The sequence below is a fragment of the Desmodus rotundus genome, chromosome 3, assembly GCF_022682495.2.
Source record: "Desmodus rotundus isolate HL8 chromosome 3, HLdesRot8A.1, whole genome shotgun sequence".
Lineage (NCBI taxonomy): Eukaryota > Metazoa > Chordata > Mammalia > Chiroptera > Phyllostomidae > Desmodus > Desmodus rotundus.
Genome location: NC_071389.1, coordinates 136,402,938 through 136,429,623, shown reverse-complemented (window position 1 = coordinate 136,429,623; position 26,686 = coordinate 136,402,938). Strand labels below are relative to the sequence as shown.

Sequence of the window (26,686 nt, the reverse complement as noted above, 5' to 3'; positions counted from 1 at the left end):
ATTTACATAAATATGTGCATGTGTGTATATTTACTTTCCCTGTCCACAAAAAGCAAGTGCACCCCAGTAGAAATGAGTACATTGTGAGCCTCGGTCTTGACTTCTAATATCCATTCTCCACTAAAATGAGCCAGAGCTCCTCAGAGAAATAGCTGTTTCCAGGTCTGGGGAAAAGTGGATTTGGCATGAGCCTATAGCCTCTTGTTATGCCAGAAAAAGAGAAAATGCTTTAAAAAAATATATGATGGGGTCATGTCATATGGACACAGTCACAAGCTTGTCTGATTTTGTGTCTTAGTGTAACTACCCCTGCTCTATTTTGGTTACTATTTGCAGAGAGTATTATTTTCAGTCCTTTTATTTTCAACCTATTTGTGTCATTGGATTTAAAATGAGTCTCATCCTGCTGGTGTGATTCAGTTTGTTGGGCTTTGTCCCTCAAGCTGAAAGGTTGCTAGTTCTGTTCCCTGTTAGGGTACATGCCTGGGTTGCAGGTTCAGTTCCCAGTCAGGGTGAGTACAGAGTGCAGTAGGCAGCTGATTGATGTTTCTCTTCCTCCCTTCCCCTTTCTCTAAAATAAAAAAATAAAATTTAAAACTAGTCTCTTATAGGCAGTGTAGTCTATATGACTTATAAGGAGGTTTTTTTGTCCCTTTTTTTCTTTCTAGTTACCATGAAAATTTCATTTAACATGCTAAAGTTATAACATTGTACTTTGAATTTTACCAGCATAACATCGATAACATTTTAAGACTCTGTCTTAATTTCTTCTTCATTTTTAAGAAATAGTTTGGCTAGATACAGGACTTTTGGTTGACGTCTTTTTTTCTCTTACCGCTTTGACTGTGTCAGCCTAGTGCTTTCTGGCTTCCAAAGTTTCTGGTAAGAAATCTGCAGATAATCTCAATGTGGATCCCTTTTTTGTGACCAGTTGCTTACCTCTTATTGTTTTCAAGATTCTCTATTTGTCTTCTCAAAGACAGAGATCTTTGAAAAGTTGATTATAATGTGTTGCATTGTGGGTCTCTTTGAATTCATTTGCTTGGAGTTTGTTGAACTTCTTGCATTTTATATTCATGTCTTTCATCAAACATGGAAAGTTTTTAGCCAATACTTCTTCAAATAATTTCTCTGCTCTCTTCTCCCTCTCTCTTCTCCTGGGATTCCCATATGTATATATTGGTCTACTTAATGGTGTCCTACAGGTCCCGCAGGCCCTTTTCACTTTTCTTTATTCTTGTTTCGGTTTTTCTGATTTGGTAATTTCCATTGTTCTGTATTCAAGTTCACTGATTCTTTCTTCTGCCTGATCAAATATGCCCTTAAATCCCTAGTGAATTTTTAATGTTTATTATTTCACTTTTCAGCTTTAGTATTTCCTTTGGGTTTCTTTTTAGGTTTTCTATCTCTTATTTATATTTCAATATTGTGTATATATTGTTTTCCTGACTTTCACCATGTCTTCGTGATTCTTTTGAGCATCTTTAAAAGACAGTTGTTTTAAAGTCTTTGTTTAGTTGGCCTACCATCTAGCCTTTCTCCATGACAGTCTCTGCTCATTTTTTTTCCCCTTTGGGCCATACTTTCCTATTTCTTTGTGTGCTGTGTGATATTTTTGTTGAAATTGAATAAGGTTATAACTCTAGAAGTCAGAATCTCCTTTGACCCCATCATGTGCTCCTTATTTTGGTATTGTTTTTGATTGGTATAGGTTGTCTCTGTGCCAAGGATCAGCTTGAGGTGTAAAACCTAAGGTCTTCTCAGTCTTTTTTAAGCCTACTCCTTCCCCTGGGTATGCACGGTGACTCCCTCATTTCTTCCATAAATGCAGCTGCTTTTGAATGTCCTAGTCTTTTAAGTCATCATTTCTCTTCAGGACAATATGAGTTCTCATCATTGACTGAATGTCCTAGTCTTTAATACCTGACTCCAAAAAGGAGGAAAGACAGAAAAATGAAGGGAAGTTGGGGACCAGCCATTTAAATCCTCTGAAAGTTGCCTCAGTCAGACAGGGAGGGGCTTGAAGTAATGTGAGACAGAGCGCAACAGTGGCCTCCAGCGCTGCGTCTGGACTTCTGTGATCAGAAGTAGCAGTCAGTGATCAGAACACAAATCCTGATATTTGCGAAACAAGGTCCTTATTGCCCACCTGACTCCCACAAGCTGGATTCAACCTGCTCCTGCAACTCCTGAGCTGCCTGCAACAATACTAAGGGTGGTAGATGGGGATCTGCTAAATGCAGTTTCCCTTCCAAACCTTCCCCTGAAAGTTAAAAGCCTTTGATAGAGTCTAGGGTTCCAAAATAGTTTTATCAGACAGATTCTTCCAGTTCATTTGTTGTCTGGGTGGGAAAACAGATTCCTGGTGTTTCCTACTCCTCCATCTTCCCAGAATCCTCTCTCTAATTCATTTTTATAGGATTAAATAACCACTGTAACAATAGAAATGAGAGTACTTTGCTACCTCGACACCAATTTTTACTCACTATAACACTTTCCTATTTTGTAACAAAAGGCCTTTAAGGAATTTCTGTGTGATTTAAAAAGCTAATTTCAACATATGTCTGCACTTTCATTATAGAATTACCTATGGAGAGGCTTTATAATTTTTTACTTAAACAAACCATAGCAAGTTCTTTAAGTCTCAAGCATATTTGATTTAGCAACTGATGTTAGAGCCTCTTTCCATATTGCTGTGATAGCAAAAACACATCTTTCCTTTTTTTCCTCTTCTGTATCATGAAATGTAAGCCTCCCTTTTGTTTGTTTTCCTGATTGAACTATAAATTTTAGAAGCCTTCCTAAATATTGGACACTCATGAGAAAATGAAGAATATCCCCTTTCTTCTTTGTTTGGCCAAACAAAAGAAACAAAGAGAAGAGTCTCAAAATCTAAAATCACATTCACAGAATATATTCTATTATTCCATTCTTGGTTCCACGGGCAATCCAGAATTGTTTTCATAGGTTTAAGTAGGGAAACTTAGCTAAGAAATAGACTATCTTCTCACATAGTTTGTGAGGCTCAACTTGAAGTATGTGAAAATTCTTGGAAAAGCATAAAGCTTATATTTTGGAAAATAAATACCTGGCTGTGGGGAAAAATGAAAAATAGAAACCTGAAAGACATTATAGTCTTAACCTCCTCTGAGAGATTTACAGTTAATTTGAAATTTTTTCAGACTAGCCATCTATCTAAATAGTATATATAATATATATAACACATAATATTTAATAATAACAAAATCATATTGTGTTCTGTAATTCCATTAAAAAAGTGTTTCTAAAATAATACATTTATATAGCATAGTTTGTTTGAAAGGAGATCAAAATATGGTAAGAAATACATCTGAATCAAAATGACATTCAGTTTACTGTTTGGTAATATCTTAATTAGTAAAAATGGAAAGGCATTGGAAATGTACATTTCAGTTTACAATATGAAAATAACTGAAAAAATCAATTTTTTACAGTATTAATGTATGGACTAAGTATAATTCTATGTGTATGTGTGTTTCTTTCAGGGCTGGTAGTTGGATTTATCCTAACCATTGCAAATTTCAGCTTTTTTACCTCTTTGCTGATGTTTTTCCTTTCTTCTTCAAAACTCACTAAATGGAAAGGAGAAGCAAAGAAGCGTCTAGATTCAGAATATAAAGAAGGTAAATGAATTATGTTTGACATTATTTTAAAACGTAACTTTGTTTCACTCTAACATACCAGCTTTTAATCAAAACACGTTTAGACTATTGAAACAGATAATTTTGATATGAGGATTACTTTAAGTAGCAGCCTAATTTACTTTATCATTACTTCGCCACAATAACAGCAAAATTTTAGAAGCACTGAAGTCTTTTTATTAATTATTCTAAAACAATATAGAATGTGGGCAAAGGTGCCTCCCACTTTTAGTCATTTAAAAATCTTTAATCATTTTTAATTTCTTAAACATTAAAATAAATAAGTTCCTATAGCAGCATAATTTTCCTTTTGAGATGAAAACATTTCTTGTCCCCTTTGTCTACTTGTTTGCTTCTAGGTGGGCAGAGGAATTGGGTTCAGGTGTTCTGTAATGGAGCTGTACCCACAGAGCTGGCCCTGCTGTACATGATAGAGAATGGCCCCGGGGAAATCCCAATAGATTTTTCCAAGCAGTACACTGCTTCTTGGATGTGTCTGTCGCTCTTGGCTGCACTGGCTGGCTCTGCTGGAGACACATGGGCTTCAGAAGTTGGCACCATTCTCAGTAAAAGCTCACCAAGGCTAATAACAACATGGGAGAAAGTTCCAGTAGGTGAGTCTTTATTTGTTTCTTTTAAAAAAATGAACAAAAATACCTTGATATATTGTATTTCTTCTTTAAGATCCTTTTGAAAGACTGTTAGTCTCTTTAATTGGAAAATTACTATAGGCTATTAAGGGGGTGATAATAAATAATATTTGGAGGAAATGTTAGCAAACCCTAGATAAACAATACAGAAACACAGAGACTGAGTCACAGACATATCACTAGGAAAGAAAAAGGAAGGGAACAATAGATTATTCTTGTGGGTCCATTATGTGGTTAGTGCTTTAACATGTATCCCCATTGCCATTACCGACCACAACTTCTTTTTTGTCTTTGTCATCATCTCCTCCTCCCCTTTCTCTTCTTCCCTACTCTTCTTTTCCTCCTGTAGCTTCCTTGTTTTCCTCCTCCTTCTTTTCTCCTTTTTTTCTTCTTCATTATCATCATGATCATGAACAGCTAACATACTTAAATACCTACTATGTACAAGGCATGGCTCTACATGGATTACCAGTAAGAACTATTAATAACCGTGTGGATTGGTTCTTGTATTTCTGTCTTACAAACAAGGAAGCCAAGGCATAGAGAAGTTAGGTAACTTCACTAGAGTCACAAAGCTTGGAAATGGCAAGACTAAGGTTCAAGCCAGGCAATGTGGCTGCACTGAACCATTATACTTCACTGCTTAGAATATCAGCAGTTGAGGAGAAAAGATTGTTTTCTAAGTAGGCTATGTTCTTATGATATTTGGATTAAATAAAAGAGAACTCTTTTCTAAAATTACTCTTGATTGGGTAGGTACCAATATTTTTTGCTTTCCTTGCCACTATGATTGTTAACCAGATGATTTTATTCATGTTTCTTCTTCAGGGACCAATGGAGGGGTTACGATGGTGGGCCTCACTTCGAGTCTCCTTGGTGGTACCTTTGTGGGCATTGCCTTCTTCCTCACACAGTTGGTGTTTGTTAATGATTTGGACATTTCTGCTCCCCAGTGGCCAATTATTGCATTTGGGGGTATAGCTGGATTACTAGGATCAATTGTGGACTCATATTTAGGAGCTACAATGCAATATACAGGTAAGAACTTTACCTTATTATTGCAACTTACTGGTGTATTAAAGAAATGGAAAAGAAAGTAAGATATATAATAATGAAAACAATCCCAAAGACACCAGGAGTGAAAGACCAGGAATTATTAGGCAAAGTCTCTTCTACAGTTTTAACTTTCTTATTCTTTCTTGTTAAGCTGATTGAAAGAGAATTAGTCCTGCAGAGGAATGAGTAGAAGCTGTGTAGGGAGGATGTGGTAGTGCAGGAAACATGTGGTTTTGCTAATGGGACTTCCCCTAATCCCAGGAAAGCAGAATATCTGGGACCAAATCATTTTAATGCTCCCTCCTTCCAATTGGTGTCCAAGTCCATTTGAGAGATAATTATTATACTAACCTGACTATACACATATGACCTACTTTTCTTCTATGGCATCATGCTTGCTTCCTTCTTTACTGAATTTTTAGTCCCACTTAAGATATATGGGAGAGTCAGTTTTCCCAAAAGTTCTCTGTGCTTTGCTTCTGAGGCTCTCGTGTCACATCAGTGTACTGACTTATTTTGTTAGGTGTATATTTGCTTCAGACTCTAATCAACTATGTTTTCTCCTTTGATTCATATGATGAAGAGGCTGGGAGTCTGGAGAGTTCTCCTCCAGAGAGTCTACAGTCCTCTCAATTCTGTTCATGCACCAAGATAATCTACTTGCCCTTCTGCTCCCCTCCCCACCAGTCAAAATGTTTGTTCTCTCAGTTTTGTTAGTCTCATCTTGATTCAGAGGAGGAATCAATCTGATTTTAATTCACACTAAAGACTCAATAACTCTACACATACACACATTCAAACATGTTCTTTTAAAGAGCTTAAATTTTATTCTAAACTGAGCTCTAACTGGGAGAATTTCTGATCGTATTGAGTGGGTTGAAAAACAGTTGTGGTGGACCGGTTAATTCATTCAGTAAATCTAGGTGTGGTTCCTTTATGCTGGGTCCTGGGTGTCCATGGCAGAGGCTGCTGACATGATCTCTGCTTTCAGGGGCCTCACAGGTTAGTCTTGGAAGGGAACCACTGGGTAGGCAGGGCCACTCTGCCAGCTTCGTGTCATCTCTGCTTTGCATATTCTCTCTTCGACTTCTGAATGAATTCTAGCAGTGTTGAAAGAACAGTATTGAAGGGTACTGAAACTTATTTATTCCAAGAGGCCTTTTGTATTCAAGGGTTCCATATCTCTCACCATATAGATTATCCACTCAAGTCATTTTATAAGTGCCTGAGAATTTTTCAAAGATTATTTCCTTTGAGGAGAAAAGCTACTTTTCTTTTTATCAAGTCATTTGGATTTTGGACCTCACTTGGCTTTTCCACTCTAGGTTGGGATGAAAGCACTGGCATGGTGGTCAACAGCCCAGCGAAAGAGGTGAAGTACATAGCAGGGAAACCCATTCTTGATAACAATGCAGTGAATCTGTTTTCTTCTGTCCTTATCGCCCTCCTGCTCCCAACAGCTGCTTGTGGTTTTTGGCCCAGGGAATGAACTTTATCTCATTTACAAAGGTTGAAACTGTGGTAAATTCAGCTAAATTTTCAAGTTTCATCCTAAGAAGAATAATTGTAGTAGCAAAGAGAAAATGACGGCTCCTCCCATATTCCATTGTAATGGAATTCTACATTTTCCCTCCACCTACTCCCTTGTAACAGCGAACGAATTCTAGTGAAAGACAGGACTACACAGAACTTACCCATTCCTTTCTTCTGCTGAATGGAGCTTCTAGAGCAATGAATTTATTCAACACAGTGCCCCTATATATTGGTGTATATTGAACTGAAAGCTAATGTGTTGAACTTGATCCTATATGTAAATATAAATTTTGTTTGTTTATACTAGTATGAGGACCAAAAGTCATAAAATTTAAAAATGGTTCTCAGCTGTGCTAGAGAAATGACGCTGTGTCAGTTATCCAAATGTTATATCCACTTTAAGTGGTTTAAACTGATGTGTGTGGAAGCCTGGACAGGTGTAGTATCCTGGACTTCTTACATTACTTACCATTTACAATTGTGTTAGTAATGAAACAAAAGTAAATGTTGTTCTAGTATGACCATTAGAATGCATGGCAAAAATTATTTTTAAGTAAAAGCAAGAGAGATCTATCTTGTATCTAAAAATGTGCACCTTGTTATATATTTTAGTTGACCCCTGAGCTGAAATTATCTCAAATTGAATATTTTTTAATGTATTTTCTAGCTGTCTTTCAAATGTATATAGGAATATGCTTTACATTGGCATACCAAAACAAAGTCACTGGAAAACTATTATAATAATTTTTTATTTGCTAATCTAGAATTTACTCGAAGCTGCTCTGATTTCCTATGACACACCTTTTAAGTTGTGCTCACCTTTACATTACAGCCTCAGTTAAAGTGAATTCTGCTTTTCAATTTTGTTCTTTACTATGATTAACTGAGTTCTAAAGAAGTTTTGTAACCAAACAACTACTTGGGTCCAACTGCTGGATGCCCATAGGCAAAAACTCCAGAGACAGTTGACTGGAAAGGAAAAAGGAATTTTTATTTAAAATATACACAGCAGGTTTCTTGATGGGTCCCTTCCCCATTGGGGGAGCGTGACCAGCGGGGTGGTTTCCCATAGCTTCCTGCATGGGGGAGGGGCGTGGGGCTTGCTGCCCAGCCATCCACCTCCCTGGACCCACTGGTCCAAGCCTCTTTGCCCCCCTTCTTACTAGCCTAGTGCCCGCAGCCCTAATGATCAGGCTTGGAGCACTCATGGAGGGGCATGGGACCTGTCCCCTGGCTGTGCTGGGGCCATACCCAACAGGCACAGTGGTGTGGGCCACAGGCAGGAGACAGCCACCATGGCTTCCCATCTGGGGAAGGGGACGTGGGGTTTGTAGCCAGCCACGTTCCGTGAGCTCCTGGCCCAAGCATCCCCTCTGCCCTCTCACCAGAACCTGCTGTGCTCCCACCCAGGCAGGTCCTGGAGCACTTGGATGGGTATGGGGAGTCCTTCTGGCAAAGCCCACCATTCAGGGCTATGTACCCACCAGCCAGGGGATGGGGAAGCAAAAGCGTGCATTTTACATGTGTTCCACTTTTTAAAATTGTTGCCATAATCTCCCTCAGGAAATAGGTGGGAGGGTATGTCTTCATCCAATTACCCTCCCAGCTTTTGGCACCAGTCCCTATGCGCATCATTTTGCTGTGTCATGTGCAGGTCATCCCCATTGCCAGGGCAACCAACACATGCATGCGCTGCCTTTGGAGCATCTTCACCCATTCTCATTTCTAGGGATTGTCTCCCATTACAATTTGATATGGTGTGGATTATTTTGCTCAAAGTATTTAAAAACATTTCTTATGTGATTTCCATTCCTTTCATTTCCTGAGGAGTAAAGGCTGTTTTCTAAATAGGCTATCACAATGAGGAAAAACTATTACTTAGCCACCAAATCCCAGGTCAGTTGTACATGCTTTAAAGATGTAAACACAATTATACAGTTTAATTATTTAATCTCCTAATGTAGTATTTGTTACTCTTAACTCCAAATGGTCCTGAACATTTTAAAAATATATAGGTTTTCACATACAGAGGGCCCAGAGACATATGAAAAGACGCTCAGCATCACTAGCCATCAGAGAGATGCAAATTAAAACCACAATGAGGTACCATCTCACACCAGTCAAAGTGGCCAACATAAACAAATCAACAAACAAATGTTGGAGAAGATTCGGAGAAAAGGGAACCCTAGTACATTGTTGGTGGGAATGCAGACAGGTGCAGCCACTGTGGAAAACAGTATGGAATTTCCTCAGAAAACTAAAAATGGAACTGCCTTTTGACCCAGCAATTCCCCTGCTGGGATTATAACTTAAGAACCCTGAAACACCAATCCAAAAAAAAACCTAAGCACCCCAATGTTCATAGCAGCACAATTTATAATAGCCAAGTACTGGAAGCAACCTAAGTGCCCAGCAGCAAATGAGTGGATCAAAAAACCATGGTACATTTACACAATGTAATAATACACAGCAGAAAGAAAGAAGGAGCTCCTACCCTTTGCTACAGCGTGGATGGAACTGGAGAGCATTATGCTAAGTGAAATAAGCCAGGCAGTGAGGGACAAATACCATATGATCTCACCTTTAACTGGAACATAATCAACAAAAGAAAAAAGCAAACAAGATATAACCAGAGATATTGAAGTTAAGAACAATATAACAATAGCCAGAGGGGAAGGGGAAAGGGATAGTGGGGAGAAGCGTTTTCAGGAACTACTATGAAGGACACATGGACAAAACCAAGGGGGAGGGTGGAAGCAGGGGAGGGAGGTGGGTTTGGCTGGGGTGGGGAGGAGAGGTGGGGAGAAAATGCAGACAACTGTAATTAAACAGCAATAAAATAATTTAAAAATTGAAAAAATAAATATAGGTCTTCAATGTATGATTGTTAAATTGTTTGACTCTAAGCATGTTTCTTTAAGAGTCACTGAAAGTGATAATCAGGAACATATTTCAGGAGGAAAATTAAAATTAAAAACTAGTTTGACTACCTGAATTTCTGATGACTGTAATGGTTCCAATATTTCTTAATTGCGGGATGCAGTATCCGTGATTTTAGAACGAGTCAGGAGATAATTGTAGGAGGGAGGTGAGGCCATGTTGGCAAGGCAGTTCTCTTGAAATTATTGTTCCTGCCGAGACTAGACATGTTGATTTTCCTTCATTGATCGTAACTGCCCCTCTCAAAGTTTATTTTATACATGTGACAACTCTTTTTTTTTATGTCTGGATTTTTTAAATTAACGTTTAATTACTTAAGTAATACACTGAATTTATTCTTTTTTATAAACATTAGAACATTAAAGTTAAAATATCTTTTGCCTCACTACCCCCTCAACAAACCTAAGCCCCCTCCCATCTTTCCCAAGGTAACTACTGCCGGAAATTTGAATCTTTTCTACAAAGTTATTATTATGGGTATATTTTGACACATATTCTTGTTAATCAGCAAAATTTTGTCTAAGTAATACTATCATTTTGCTGTTTCAAATTGGATGCTTATCTCCAAGAAAAATCTTCTTTAAAAAAGATTAAAAGATGTATACCAAAATACTTAATGTATTATCTGGTAAGATTACACATGATTTCTTTAAAAGATTCTATTTATTCATAGAGAGAGGGGAAGGGATGTAGAAAGAGAGGAAGAGAAACATCGATTGGCCACCTCCTGCACACCACCAACCGGGGACTGGGCCTGCAACCCAGGCATGTGACCTGACCAAGATATGAACCAGCAACCCCTCAGTTTGTGGGACAATGCCCAACCCACCAAGCCACACCAGTCAGGCCATGATTTTTATTTTTGTTTAAATAATTTTAAGTTATAGTATATGAATTATATCTCAATAAAGTTATTACAAAAATAAATATACAAAAATAACTACATACTTTTCTAAGAAGTCTACAATCAAATGTGTTTCTTCTATAAATCAAAAAATACTTAAACAAAATAATCTGTGAAAATTATCCCTTTTCCCCATCTATCTCCTCTCATTATTTTAAATAGTATTCTTTCTGTTTATAAACTACCTTATTAGCAATGAAGTAAGAGTGAAATGGTGTTTTAGTATAACATAATGAAAACTAACAGTGGATACCCAAAAGAATCTTTTGATATGTTCGCTTTTGGACTGTTGCAAAAATTAATAAAAGTATCACATATTTTCATATCTGTTTAGTGTATTTTGTTTCAGGTTGAATTTATTGGCAAATTTTTGAAATTTTTGAAATTCTTTTCTTGCTTAGCTATTTGCATTTGGAATTATACATGGCAAACACTTTATGGCATAACAAAATTTTCAATACATCATCATAGAAATCTCAAATAAAGAACTTTAAGGAATCTTCTCAGTCCATTGCCTACTCTGGAAGCTAAAAAATACATACACCATCTCAAGTGAGTGAGTATGAGAAAGTCAGACAATGTCAAAATATTTTCTAACACTCTTTAATACCTCCCTAACTTTGCATACACTGTTCTTTCTGCCTGGAATTTCTTCCCTTTCTTCTCCCTTATTGATCCTTCAAAAACCAGCTCAGTGACACTTCCTCTGAAAAGCTACTCCAGCCGAATTGGCCATCTCCATACACCTTCTACCCTTTAACTCATGATGAACATTTATTGAATAAATACATTCAGTGTATTAATCTTTTCCTTCAAACTACTGATCTCCCTCCCTATCACTAAGAACTAGCAAGTGTAGAAAGGGCTCTGAACATTTCTTTGGAACTGAGTATGGTTTTCAAATCAATTCATGGGGCCAGAATAATAGGGATTCTGTGATTTCCTCTTGATCTCATCAAGCTACATTTTAAATAGTGATATCATATGGGATTAGAGAATAAACTCATGAGAAACTGATGTTATTGATGCAGATCCCCACATTCCTGTTGTAATCATGTATGTAATGTTACATGTAATTACTCTGATACAATTTGATCCTAAATTTTTTTTTTAATTTTATTTATTTATTTTAGAGGAGAAGGGAGGGAGAGGAGAGAAACATCAATGTGTGGTTGCCTCTCACACGCCCCCTTCTGGAGACCTGGCCCACAACCCAGGCATGTGCCCTGACTGGGAATCAAACTGGTGACCCTTTGGTTTGCAGGCTGGTGCTCAACTCACTGAGCCACACCAGCCAGGGCCTAAAGTTGGTTTTTACAATAGACTAATAAGATGTATTGAACAAGATATCTTTCTCAATTTTCCCCCTTAAAGTGATACTTTAAATTATGTCCAAACACTGACCATTCACAAGTGTACTTCCTCAATGATTAGTAAGGAATTTCTCTCAGTTATACACCCTGGATTATAGCATACATAGCAATAGATTTTGAAATAACCCTTTCTCCCTTGATTTTTAAGGTAATATATTCATTACATAAAATTTGGAAAACAAGAAAAAGGTGTAGAAGAGAAAAAATAAATAATCTCACTACTCAGAGACAAGCACAGTAAATATTTTTGTTACCAAACAACCGGTGGGGTCCTATACTTGTCATCAACAGGCAAAAACTCTGGAGGCAGAGTTTGTTGGAAAGGAAAGGAATCTTTTGTTCAAAGTGTATACAGTTTGAAATAATGACAGGTTTCTGCCTCAAAGCCCTTTATTCTAAGACACCCAAAGAAAATCACCCTGCCACCCTCTGATAGCTCAGTTCAAGGCTGTTCCAGGAACCTCTTCTCCCACCCAAAAGTATCTTCCTTTTAAGGAATGTAGGTGGCACAGCTGGTTTCCAGTTGCTGTCTGGCTTTAGGCATCTTTCAGAGCCTATGCTCCAGGCGTCCAGCCCCTGGGTGCTGTAATTCCTCTGGGTGCTGCCCTCCAGTGTGTCCCATACAGCACAGTTCACTTGCTGCTGTGGCTTTCCATAGGGGGGTGGGGGGTGGAGAGTGGCTGGGCTTGTCTCCTGGCCACAAGGTGTCCATGGCCCCCCCAGTTCCAGCATCTTCCCTTTTAACACCTGTCTTGCACTGCCTCCAGGATGGGCAACAACCATCCCCTAGGCTTGCCTGGTCTGGAGTAGGCAGAGCAGCAGTGGCACACATAACAGGCTGGTGCTGGGGGCATGGGTGGCCCATGGGTGGCTGCTGTGGCTTCCTCTTCAGGGTAGGGGCCCCAGGAACATTCCTGGACCACATGGGCCCCAAGACCAGGACATAGGAACTCCACCCCCTGCAGCCAGGAAAAGGGAGATCCAAACAGGGCCATGGTTCCACACACTCCTATTTAAAGGCGTTCCTCAGAATCTCAGCGTGGTCAGCATGGGTGCCCCTGGTTGCCAGGGTAACATCCACTCATTGGGCGGCCACAGTGCAGCTGCTGCTCTTACACGGTCCTTGGGCTTCCCAACCCATCCTCCATTTCCTGGGCAGGGGTCCCCTCCCCTTACATTTTAGTAGATGTCTTTTTTTCCATCTTTTGTCTGAATGTGTGTTGTTTGTTTGTTTTTGTTTTATATAATTGGGATTGTTTTAGCATTGGGGTTCTTGGGTTCCACAAGATAGAACTCAAGAGAACCCCAGAGAAATTTCCAGACAGATTTTATCAAGCTTATTCCTGAGTACAAGGGATGCAGCACAAAGGAAGGGAAGGTCCTCTGAACTGGTTCAGGGGCTGGTTCTGCTCAGCTTGCTTTTATAAACTGGGGTCAAGGCAGGCTTGTGAAGCGTGAAGCGCTGGGGGTGAGGAATTTTCCATGTAGCGAGGGGTTATTTCCTCTCCTTGTTGGGTTGCTTGGCAACTATCTCAGCACCTGCCGTGTGGGGACAAGATGGCCCTGTTGCTCATTATCATCGCCACTTTAGGACGGTGATATACTCTAGGAGCCAAGCCTTGCTGAAGTGCTCATGTGGATCAGTAGTTTGAACACCTGCAAGGACTGAGGCAGTTAGAAGAGGGATGAAATCAGCACTGCTATGTTTTTGAGTAGGGAGTGGAGGGGTGATGACAGTTTTTTAAAAATATGGACCACTTCCGAGTTTGCATGTCATTCTTGCACGGGGGCTATGCTAATCTCTGTATGGATCCAATTTTTGTATGTGTGCTGCCAAAACAAGCACGATAGTGACATCCTTCATCCACTTAATCCGTGTTCCATCTGGCCACTGGGCGTCTTTGGGGGACCCAGGCCCAGGTCCCTATGCTATCTCAGGATCACACTGTATTTACAATTTTACACCCTGGTATCATCACTTAACCCTATGGTGTATACATTTTCTCTCAGTATTTAAAATTATTTGAATACATTTGGAATGTCTAGGCAGTATTCTAGCTTAGAGATCACGATATTTTAACTAATTCCTTATTTTGTGGGGTTTGGTTTTTTGGGTTTTTTCCCCAAATGTGTTATTATAAATGGCAGAGTACTGTCTGCTTTGTGGAAAAGTCTTTGACTATTTCCCACTCTTGTGAAATTGTTATCAATCTGTTTGGGTTCTTGTCTCCTGACATGAAAGAATTTAGACCAGTGACACTGATAAAAACAAAGGCAGATTCATGGAAGCTCTCCAGAAGGTGAGAACCTGAAATAGGGCCTCCGGTTCTGTGCCCCAAATGTGGGGCTTAGGAGATTTTACGGTTTGGGAACAGGCAGTAGGTTAGCAAACTTTTCCTTTTTTGGAACTGATGTCAGTATACAATGGGATATACATCAGTGAAGTGAAGCATTCTGAAACTGTACAGCATTTTTGGAATGCAGAAAGGGACCTTCCTAACCAGCTATCGAGTTTGTCTCTGGGATTTGTGGCTTGGCTTTAGGTCTGAAAAACAAACTTAAAAGAAGTGAGGCGCTAATTCCTGGACCATTGTTTCATAGGTACCTACTGACAACTACCCTAGTTCTGGCAGGGCTTCACTCCCTGAAGCAATTTGTTCTGGTAGGGCTTGACTCATGGAGTAGTTTTGGGGAACATTTTATTCTACCTGTTTCAAAATTAATGAGTCAAAGGCCATTGATGAGCATTGCCTAACTGCTCTTCGGAAAGATTTCTAACAGTTTCTAGAACCACAGCCAGTATATGAGAGTGCTAGTGTCAATGCAACCCCAGCAGCACTGAAAATCATTGGTTCCTTAATCTTTGCCATTTAGGTTTTTTAATGGTGTCTTATTATTTTAATTTATAAGAAAGGAATCTTAAAGGGGGACAGAGAAAACTACATAGTCAATGTAGTCTTCCAGAGGAAAAGCACTTTGGAATAATAATAGTATCAATCGTAGTTTACTCAGTGCCAGGTACAGTTTTAAACCCTTTGCACACATTAGGTCATTTAATTCTCACAACTACCCTATAAGATAGGTACGTTACTCATTTTGTAACAATCTAACCTCAAAAATTTTGATGATAGATTTGAGATGAAGGTAGGAAGATTAACTAGGGATAGAAGAAAATAGTAGAGAGTTTGGGGAGCCTTTATTCATGTGGTGATAGCAAAGCTATAACTTGTCCAGCCAGTGAACTCAGATTTTTCTAGAGAAGAAAAAACCCAACAGGTAATTGAAGTAACTGGAGCAACAGGAAGAGTTGAGCTATTGCCACTCAACAGCTTCACTATTGCTCTCTGACTGAAGATTTGGGGATTTTTTACTAAAGCTAAGGGCAGCAGGTTTAAAAACTTTCATATTTAAGATTTGTGAATCTGCCCTTGCTGGTGTAGCTCAGTGGATTGAGCGTGGGCTGCACACCAAAGGGTCGCCGGTTCAATTCCTAGTCAGGGCACATGCCTGGGTTGCAGGCCAGGTCCCCAGCGAGGGCCACGTGAGAGGCAACAATACATTGATGTTTCTCTCTCTCTCTCTTTCTCCCTCCCTTCCCCCTCTCTAAAAATAAATGAAATAAAATCTTTAAAAAATATTTTTTAAGAAAGATTCATGAATCCAAAGTTTTTCTCCATTTAAGAATGAGAAAGGCTGTGAGAAAGCCAGACAGTGTCAAAATAATTATATTTCGGGGAGTACAATGTAAAAAGGAATACTTGTTAGCTATTAGAAATATTTTAGATGCATATTTGTCAACAGCAAAGGTGACATAAAAATAGTTTAAAAATCAGAATTGACTGTGATTTATTTTGGTTTAAAAAATATTCATAGCTATTTAGCCATTGAAAAGAGGTCAGGATCTATATATATTTGTTATTCATTAGGAATGGGAGGTAGGATTATTAGAGTTTTAACATTTTCTTTATTTTAACCATATTTTTAATATCTCCTACAATTAATATTCTTGTTTTGTAATTAAGCAATGCAGTGTTTCTGTTAAAAAGGGATACTGACAAGGAAAGTGGTCACCTGATTTTACAGTACAGAGGGAGCATGCTGTCTTTTCAGTAAGTGGAGCTGGGTCATTTGATATCCACGAGAGGAAAAAAATGTATCTTGACCCCTTTTGCACATGATATAGAAAATCAATTCCAAATGGATTACAGATCTAAATGTGAAAACTTAATAAAGTTTTTAAGAAAACAAAAACTTTGTGACCTTGGAGTAAGTTTAATGGGATACAAACTGCTAAGCAGACAGAAAAAAGTTACACTATATTAAAATCGATAATTTCTATTGTATCAAAAGACACTATTAAGAACAAAAAGCAACCCACAGAGTAGGTAGAAGATTTGCAGTGTGTGTGTACTCAACAAGACATTCATATTTAGAATATAAAACATGCACCTGCACATCAACTTTAAAAGGACCTTCAGCCCAACAGAAAAATGGGCAAAAGTTCTGAATGGCCACGTTGTAACCGGGTACAGGGTGAGGGGTGCCCCAGGAGAATAGGAGGAAACCCTCACAAACCTTGGTTGGGGAACGGGGGAAAACAGATGACAGGCTTAAGATACTTTACATTACAATGATAACTTCAAGGCTAGTTTAATAGCTGTGTTGCCACCTCAGGCAAGGTGGGTGTAACTTTAAGGGTGTATCCTGGCTGAAGAAGTAGCCAGGGGAGGTGGTTCCCCCTAGATCACTGAGTCACTCTTGCCCTGACTGCCGATGGCAGCTGAGAGAATGTCAACAATAGAGGAGAACTGGCAAACGTAGCTCATTGTGGGAGGAGTTGGAGATGAGGTAATGGAGGAAGTTCCAGGTCAGGACTTAAACTAAGGGTTGGCAGCCATGAGGGAATTTGGCCATGTGGCTGGGAAGGGAGTAGAAGAGCCGTGAGGGAGGAATGATGTAGCGGCCATGTGAGAGGGAGAAGTAAGCAAGCAACTACTGTATTTTGCTATCTGTAGTGCACACTTTTTTGTCCAAATTTTTGAGGGAAAAATAAAGGTGTGCCCTAATTAAAATTTCTTATACCTTGTATCTGTTCTTGTGGTTTGTATTTATTGTTACATAACATTTCTTGTACTATAATATGTTCAAAAATAAATGCTAAAATTCATTTATAATACAAAGACAAGTATCCAAGTATAAATAAATAAATCATTGGATGAAAAAATTGAAAAGAAAGATTTTTTTTCTTGAAAGTTTGGGCCAAAAATGTGGGTGTGCGTTATACACAGGAAAATACGGTGTGTAGTTTGTGGTCAGGATCTGGCCGTGAGGCCTGGGGTAGTCAGGAGGCGTGCTGCTCTGATCACACCTGCTCTAGCTGACTCCGAAGACTCTCCTTTGCAAGATACTGACCTGTAGCCTTGCACACCCAGACTCCATCTGGACTCTCGGGACTTATGCTTCCCCAAACTTCACTGTGATCTGGTGACATGCTGTCCTGGACTATGACATGGTGGCTGATGACAACACACCCCAGATCCTGAAGGAGAGAGCTGTTAGGTGAGAATGGTGACTTTGGTACCTTCCAGAGAGACTGGAGCACTGTTGTGCAGGTGGCTTAAGTTAGGAATATAGGGAACTATTGTGTTTGCGTTTTGTGTATCGCCTTTTGGGGAATAACAGAAGTGCTGGGTCTCATGGGAAAGGAGGGCTCTGAGCATAAGTGTTCTCAGCCCCCTCCCCCCAAGGTTGGGATATTGTAAATAAAGACCTGTTCGTCCAATACTGATTGTTGGGTCATGAACAAAGGCACCACATGAACAGGCCTCTCTCTGCTTGGTTACAACTTCATGAAAGAGAATACCCAAATAGCCAGTAAACATCTGAGAATGTGCTTCTTTAGTCATCACAGAAATGCAAATTAAAACTACACTGGGAATCACACCTATCAGAATGACTGAAGTGAAACACAATAGACAATACTAAATGTTGAAGGATTTGTAGTACAGCCAGAACTCATTTTGCTGGAAGGAACATAAACTGGTACAACTACTTTGTAAAAGTGTTCAGCAAAACCTAAGGTTGAATATATGTACTTTGACTCATTAATTCCATGCATAGGTGTATACTCAAAAGAAATGTTCATGCCAGCTCTCTTCATAATGGCCTCAAACTGGAAAGTACCCAAATGCCCATCAGCAACATGCTGGATAAATACATTGTGGAATATTCACACAATGTAGCTACTACGTAATGAGAATGAAAGTGTACACCTGCACTCAGTATGGGTGCGCCTCATGACAATATTGAGGAAAAGAAGTCAGACACAACAGAGTACATACTTGATGCAGATTCTGACCAGCGGGGTCCATAGTGTTGTGGGTGCGATGAACAAATTCACAAGGACTGCAGAAGTCCTGTGGGGAAAAAGGGACGGCATGGCCACTCTCTGAGTGAGAGAGCACCCAACCCTTGCCTGGACAGGCTTTTATTGCTTTTCTGGAAGCATTACCTCAAGGAAGGTCTTCATTCATCAATGTCAGGCAGTAATGATCAAACAATAGATAACATTCAAAGAACTATGAGGGCTTATTCTGAGTCAGGGTCAGTTAGCTGAAGGGCTATAAAACTTTGGGAAACAAACTCATTTTACACTTGGACCCTTATCATTTAAATTGAGGATATTCTTAGCACCCTTATCATTTAAATTGAGGGTATTCTTAACAAAACAGGTTTTCCAGGATTTTATGCATTCTTTCTTATACCTGATTGCCCCAGGGAACCACCCATTCCTGCCCAGAGCTGCACCACCCTCTGTCATTGTTTCAGGCTGAAGTCAGGCAAGGGAAGTAAGGCAGCCAAGAGATTAAGAGACTTCTCATAGACAGAATGAGGACTCAGCTTATGTCAAAGCCAAGGGGTGAGGGTCCATCACCCCTTTTTTCTATAGCCCCCCCAAGTCCTTCCCTTAGGGCCCTTTAATGACCATGCCCATTTTAGGTCATCCCTCCCTTGAGGAATCTTACTCATCATTGGCTAACTAGTCATCTGCCCGGGGCCAAGTGGGGTGAAGTAAAAGGGGGCAGAGGGGGCACCCCTGCCAGGAAGATAAGCTTTGTCTCCTTAGTGGCTTATGGTCCCAAGGTCTCTTTACTCAGCCTTAGCCATGGGGGGGTTACAGCTTATGAAACCAGGCAGGGTGGTTCCCGACACATACTGATGTTTTTATCTATATGAAGAAAAAATGCGTGGAACGCAGCTGTTCTGTTAGAACTCAGGGATAGTGGTTACCCTTAGGGTGGACAATAATGACAAGAAGATTCAAGAGAGGAGCTTCTGAGGTGCTGAAGATGTCTCTTGATCTGGGTGCTGGTTACACAAGTGTATCCAGCTGTGAAAATGCTTCAAGCTGAACATTCACATGCATTTATTATTTCAATAGAAAATTAAAAGTGAAATGATTATCACAGTAAATGTAATACCCTATTTGGTTATTACTGCTTATTCTTCCTAAAAAGAAGGAAAGGAGGTATCTAAATTCTCTTGTGAGTTATGAGAAAGGAACTTTTTTCTCAGTTCTTTCAGGTGGTCTAATAATTAAATCTGCATGAGACAGATTAACTAGAGAAAATATCCAAATTCATTACCTATGTACATATGGGAACCCCACGTGCATGAGTCAGAGACCCTACATACATGACAGGTTCAGAGATAGGGAAATGGGTATATGATAAGGTCTGTCCAGAAAAGTCCAGACATTATTAATATAAGAACAGGTTGTACAACATTGGTGTCACCTGGCAGCCAGAGAGAGTGGACTGGAATGCTATGTGTGAACAATGATGACTTCATTGTTCTAGGCAGTGGGGATGGTAGATGCCGTGGAGTGAGCATGTGTACTGTGTGGCCCTCGAATTCAAAATGACTGAGGGAGTAGCACAATGAATCTGCATCAAATTTTGCATTCAGCTTGAACATTCCTTTGGGAAACTTTTTGGATGATTCAGAATGTCATGGCTATGGGCAACTGGTGATTGGCAGCTTCATCACAACAATGAGCCTGCTCACACATCACATCTCAGGCAGAGTATTTTGGCAAAACATCAAATCACCCAGGTGACTCAGCCCCCCTCCAGCCAAGGTTTGGTGCCCTGCGACTTCTGGCTTTTCCCAAAACTAAAATTACCTTTGAAAGGGAAGAGATTTCAGACCATCGATGAGATTCAGGAAAGTACAACGGGGTAGCTGATGGAGATTGGGAGAACTGTGTGAAGTCCCAACATGCCTACTTTGAAGGGGACTGAGGTGTCATTGTCCTATGTACAATATTTCTTGTATTTGGTATTTTTTTCAACATTACCTTTTTCATATTACATGGCTGGATACCTCTGGACAGACTGCATGTATGGCATTCTGAGCTAAGGATGAGGTAAGGAGACTTGGCTTCAGAAGGGAGGAAGGTCATTCAAATGACAGTAAGACGAGCAGATGCTCAGTAATTAGAAGTTTGCTCTGCCCTATAGATAGATCATGAAAAGTTAGTTCTGGTGATACTGCTTATGGGCAAGACCCCTAATTTAAATTCTTTAGGGGAGAGGTAGAAGTTTCTCATGAGCCTGCAGGGTCTCAGTTGCCTTTAAATCAAAATAATCCACATACCACAGAGGCACACCGTGGGTGATTCATTCTGAACCCCTACAGAGTTTATCCTGGTGTAGGGGAAACCAGGATTAGTGGAGCAGGGGCTGGGGGTGGGGGTGGGGAGGGGGAGGGGAGGTGGGGAATGGTTCCCAGGCATACCATTCTCTTTTATGCTCCTCACTCTTTTATGTTCTATCTCACACTTCAGCACTCAAACAGTGTGATAAAAAGAAGGTTAAATTGTGAGGTAAGGAAGCCTGTGTTTTAAATTCCAGTCACCCAACAAACATTTGTTTGATGCCTCTGTGCTTTGGGCTCTGTGTTCTGAAACTAGTGAATTAAAGATGATTAAGATAAGGATCATGCCTTTCTAAGCTGATAAGAGTGGGGAGGACATGTGTAATGAACATTTTGAGCAATTTTTCAGTGGCTTTATTTTTGTCTTCTATTGCCCCTTTAAACTTCCCATGACTTTACATAAAAACTCCAGCAAGCCCTTGACATTGCTGCTTACCCTTAGACACCAGTGGGAGAGTAGATGAACTGAGAGAGAAAGAGAACCCTGCTTCCCTTTCCCGTGGCAGGCGTCCAGCCTGGTGCGGGTCCAAGCAGAGCGTAGGAAGAAGCCTCAGTCAAATTTGAAATTTGTTTGCTTTGCTTTTGTGGACGAAAAAGAGGCAACATACTAAACCTGACAAGCTCAGGGGAGGCCTGTATGGCAACCTTACAAACTCAGAGACCTAAACTAACCACAGAGGATGATTGGAAATGAAAACTTTCTAGCAAAAGGCAGGTCATGGAAGGTAGTCAGGTATCTTTCCTGACAAAGGTCAATCTTTGCCTTAACTGAGCCTGTCTATTGTCTTTTTGCATCTAGGATGACATGCCCTTTGAATGTCAAGGTAGGTTCCTTTTTTCCCCCGGACTCCTCAAAGCACGACCAGCAGCACCAAAGCAGAGACCACAAATCCCCTCACTGTTATTATTTTCATGTTAATTGTTGACTGTTAACTATCCTATACCCAGAAATGTGTGTCTATTCATTTGCTTTTTATCCAATCCCAGAGATTCACCCCCTTCCTCTGCTTTGTCCTGCCTCTCTAATCCATATCCAATGAATTTCCTGTAACCCCCTTTCTTCTTCCTCTTTGATTCTTATGCATAAAATAAATGGCAAAAGTGTATTTTCTAGACATTTTGTCAATCCATTGAGATTTTGCTTCCCAGCAATTGTCTGTTTGGCTCAAATACACTCATAAAAATTCTTGCAAGTTTGGATGTTTCTTATTTTGACCATTTTTTAACCCAGGTTTGGCCAATCTAAATGCTGAATTAAAACTCTGATGATAAACTAAAGTTTTGCCTTTTTTCTCCAGGCCCCTGGCTTGGGGTGCCGTCCTCTCACCATGGCGGGGCACCTGGCTTCCGACTTTGCCTTCTCACCCCCACCGGGTGGCGGAGGCGATGGGCCCGGAGGGCCGGAGCCAGGCTGGGTTGACCCTCGGACCTGGCCGAGCTTCCAGGGACCTCCTGGCGGGTCGGGAATCGGGCGGGGGCTGGGTCCTGGGGCAGAGATATGGGGGGTTCCCCCGTGCCCCACGCCGAATGAATTCTGTGGGGGGATGGCCTACTGTGGACCTCAGGCTGCAGTGGGGCTGGCGTCCCAAGGAGGCCTGGAGAACCCCCTGCCTGAGGTCGAGGCGGGAGGCCGGGTGGAGAGCAACTCCGAGGGGGCCTCCCCCGAGCCCTGTGCTGCCCCGCCTGGGGTCGAGAAGCTGGACAAAGAGAAGCTGGAGCCAAACCCCAAGGAGGAGGCGAGTGAGGACATGAGGGCTCTGCAGAAAGACCTTGAGCAATTTGCCAAGCTCCTGAAGCAGAAGAGGATCACCCCGGGATATACCCAGGCGGATGTGGGGCTCACTCTGGGTGTTCTCTTTGGGAAGCTGTTCAGCCTAACGACCGTCTGCCGCTTTCAGGCTCTGCAGCTCAGTTTGAAGGACGAGTAAGCTGCGGCCCCTGCTGCAGAAGTGGGTGGAGGAAGCTGATAACAATGAGAATCTGCGGGAGATATGCAAAGCAGAGACCCTTGTGCAGGCCCGGAAGAGAAAGCGAACGGGTATCGGGAACCGAGTGAGGGGCCACCTGGAGAACGTGTTCCTGCAGTGCCCGAAGCCCACCCTACAGCAGATCAGCCACATCGCCCAGCAGCTCGGGCTGGAGAAGGACGTGGTCCGAGTGTGGTTCTGCAACCATCGCCAGAAGGGCAAACGATCAAGCAGTGACTATTCTCAACGAGAGGATTTTGAGGCTTCTGGACCTCCTTTCCCAGGGGGACCCGTATCCTTTCCTCTGGCACCAGGGCCCCATTTGGGTACCCCAGGCTATGTGGGCCCTCACTTCACTACGCTATACTCCTCAGTCCCTTTCCCTGAGGATGAAGCCTTTCCCTGTGTGGCTGTCGCAGCTCTGGGCTCTCCCATGCACTCAAACTGAGATGCCTGCCTTCCCACAACAGGGGGAGAGCGAGGGAAAGAACCCTGAGAATTGTTCCAGGGCTTTGGGGTTAAGTTCTTTCTTCACTACGGAATTGGGAACACAAACGGTGTGGGGGCAGGGAGTTTAGGGACCTGGTTGGAGGAAAGGTGAAGTTCATCGATGCCCTTGATTTTAATTCCCACATCACTTACTGCTTTGATCTTAAATAAAGAAACCTGGGACACACACACAAAAAATAAATTAAAAATAAACCAAGTTTTGCTGATTCTAGTTGTTACAGACTGAATGTCTCCCTCCAAAATTTGAATGTTGAAATCCTTAACACCAACGTGACGGTGTTGGAGGATGGGACCTTTGGGAGGTGATTCAGTCATGAGAATAGCACCCTCATGAATGGAGTTGGTGCCATTATAAAAGAGACTCCCAAGAGCTCTTACCTTCTCTGCCCTGTGAGGAAACAAGAAAATGGCCATCTGCCACCCAGAAAAGGGCCCTCATAAAACCCAGTCTTGTTTGCACTGTGATCTTGGACTTCCAGCCTCCAGGACTGTGAGGAGTAAATTTCTGTTGTGTACAAGTCACCCAGTCTATGGTACTTATGTTACAGTAGCCTGAACAGCCCAAGACACTGGTGTGGAAGTGGGAAGGGAGAGAGAAGCAGGGAGAAGAGAGGTATGTAAACATGTTTGTTTGTCTAGGCATGGCAGATGGCCAAAGTTGGTGTTATTGGGAGAGTTGGTAGGTAGAAGTTTAAAACTGGTGTCAGCTTGTAAGATGCTTTTGTGGGCTATTCAGAGGTTTCCTACTGAGCCTTCTTTTACATTTCTTACACCAGCACATGCATCTCTAGTTTAAGTAGTTGCTCGGATCAGTTATCCATTAATGCAAACCACCCAAAACTTAGTGATTTAAAGCAAAAGCCATTTATCTGCTCACAATTTGTGGCTGACCATTTGGGTTGAGCTCAGCTGGGCAAGCAGTAACATTCCACACGCTGTCATCGGGGCTCAGTCATTCCTGTGAGCAGTCAGTTGACAGGTCAGCTGGGGGGCTAGTTGCGATGGCCTCATTTGTATGTCTGGCACTTGATGCTGACTCATGGCTGGCTTCTCTGCATGACCTGTCTTTCATCCTCCTGTAGGCTTCTTTATGTGATGACCTGATGGCGCAGGTCCCAGAAAAGCAAAAGGAAGAGCTGCAAGTTCTCTCAGGGCCTTGCATCAGAAGTGCTAGTGATCTCAGTGCTGCAGCACCTCTCTGGCTTTACCATCAAAGACATAGTCAGGCATTTTCTTGCCCTCTGGAATCCCTGGGAATGAGAGAGCCCCTAAGGTGAAAGTCAGCATTACTTTCTTAGGCATGATTCTTAGGCATGATGTTCTCTGACCTGGCAGAGAACATCAGGTAAAATGATAAAAGATGAGTAAATGTTTGCCAAGTCAAGATAATGGCGACTCCCTCCCAGAGGGTATGACGACACATCCAAAGACTGAGTTGTGAAAGGGTATGACATATTTTTAATCCTACCCAAGGATACGTTTATTGATTTTAGAGAAAGAAGAAGAAGAAGGAGAGACAGAGAGTGAGAAAGAGAAACATTGATGTGAGAAAGAAACATCGATCGGCTGCCTCCCACACACACCCTGACTGGGGATCAAACCCACAACCTAGGTATGTGTCCTGATCAGGAATTGAACCTGCAACCTTTCAGTGCAAGTACAATGCTCCAACCAAGTGAGCCACCCAGCCAGGGCAGGGTATGACATTTTCGAAGGGGAAAAAAGTTCACTTTGACTAGAGATTGGGTGGGAGGCAATTATATGAAATGAAGCTGCAAAGGTAGGTTGAGATACTTTTGTAAAGGGCCCAAATACTAGCTGTATGACCTAGGGGCAAAATACAATCTTTCTGTTCTCCCTATTTTCTGGAAGATGAAAAATTATGAGACCTAGCATAGACTACATTTTATTCCCTCCTTCATACTTTATATGTAATGTTTATATTTCACTTTTCTATACATCTTTTTCCATATTTTAGCTGGTTTGATCATGTTACTATTTATTCTATTTTCCCTTCTCTTCTTTTCAATAGTTGTAGTATGTTTAAAATCTATTTTTAATTCTATCTCACAAATATCAATGCATAATTCTCTTCCAAAATTTAGCAAATAGAATCATGTATATATGATGTACATATGATGTATACATACATATAAAATAAGCTCAAACAAGATTTGTTTCAGGAATGCAATAGTGTTTGAACATCAGGAAATCTACCAACACAGTATATTACTACAACAATTAAAGAGTAAAAAACATATGTTGACAGCAATAAATGCGAAAAGGTTATCTTATTAAATTAATATACATCCTAATAAAAACTCTAAGTGTTGGGGTTCTTGGGTTCCCCAAGATGGGCAGACATCAAGAGGAACAGTGGGAGACAGGGCAGGAGGACAGGGTTCCTGACTGGCTGTCTGCCGGGTTGTGTTGAGTTGTTTTAATAGGCTGGGGATAAGGCTGGCTTGCAGAAAGACTGGGTGGGACGTGGGTTTGTTTTCCGCGTCAGGGCCAGACCACTTCCTCCTACCTTTGCGTTGCTTAGCACCAGTCTCTGAGCCTGCGCTGTGAGGGCAAGGTGGCGATTTCGCTTACTCTCGCCACCCCAGGAGAGTGTGTGGCGTCAAAGCTTATTCCAAAGCGCATGCGGAGCAGTGGTCTCAATATCTGCAATGGGGTAAGTGGTTAGAAGGGAGATAAGAATAACTACTTTTGCATTTTTCATAGGAAGTGGTGAGGTGGTTGCGTTCTTGTGGTCAGCTAATCTGGTGTTCCCTCGAGCCATCTGGCATTCCTTCAGCCCGTGCCCAAGTCCTGTGCTGTCTCCTAAGTATAGTAGCTGTCCAAGGAAACTACCAAAATATAACAAAAACAAACAGAACATTATTTGAAAACGTGCAAGTAGCATTCTAAATAGCCACACCAGTGAACGATTTAAATTAAAATCAGAAAATAAGCAGAGAACTATAGTATCACCAGCTTTATTCAACATTGTCTTGGAAGTATTGATAAATACAATAAGGTATGATAAATTTTTTAAAAGAACCTTTTAAGTGATTTCCTTCTGTTGATGACATTATATACCCAGAAAACCCAAGTGATCCAATGATATGCTAGTAGAATTACAACAAGAAATTACTGTTGTCTATATATCAAAGCAATATACCAAATTCAGTAGGTTTTTCAATTTTCTAGTAACAAGCACCTAGGAATGAAAAATGAGAAAGATACTCTATATTTCATTCATAATAGTGAAAAAAACTATAAAATGCTTAGGAATAAGTTAATTAAAAATATAAAAATAAGCCTATAAAATATTCTTGGTAGGCATAATATAAAAGTATTAGACCTGAAA

The 26,686-nt window shown here is 40.9% G+C and overlaps 1 protein-coding gene, 1 non-coding gene and 2 pseudogenes across 4 annotated transcripts in view; 2 read left to right on the top strand and 2 right to left on the bottom strand.

The window, feature by feature from the left end:
* TMEM19 (transmembrane protein 19) overlaps nucleotides 1-11,086 on the top strand; it is a 316,102-nt gene extending 305,016 nt beyond the window's left edge. For both annotated transcript variants that reach the window (XM_071221006.1, XM_024576369.4), the window contains 4 exons: nucleotides 3,525-3,662; nucleotides 4,040-4,294; nucleotides 5,159-5,368; nucleotides 6,712-11,086. In XM_071221006.1, coding sequence (XP_071077107.1) covers nucleotides 3,525-3,662; nucleotides 4,040-4,294; nucleotides 5,159-5,368; nucleotides 6,712-6,875 — 767 coding nt within the window. In that variant the 3' untranslated portion in view covers nucleotides 6,876-11,086. The remainder of the gene's footprint in view (nucleotides 1-3,524; nucleotides 3,663-4,039; nucleotides 4,295-5,158; nucleotides 5,369-6,711) is intronic.
* On the bottom strand, nucleotides 1,829-1,903 carry LOC112319194 (small nucleolar RNA SNORD115; annotated as a pseudogene).
* Nucleotides 11,087-13,879: 2,793 nt separating the features above from the next.
* On the bottom strand, nucleotides 13,880-13,982 carry LOC112319189 (U6 spliceosomal RNA). Its single transcript, XR_002976292.2, has one exon. It is a non-coding gene; the product is annotated as a U6 spliceosomal RNA (small nuclear RNA).
* An 8,200-nt stretch (nucleotides 13,983-22,182) lies between these two features.
* LOC112319140 (POU domain, class 5, transcription factor 1 pseudogene) lies at nucleotides 22,183-23,962 on the top strand (annotated as a pseudogene). Its single transcript, XR_011650930.1, has one exon. The product of XR_011650930.1 is annotated as a POU domain, class 5, transcription factor 1 pseudogene (transcript).
* The last annotated feature ends 2,724 nt before the right edge of the window (nucleotides 23,963-26,686 follow it).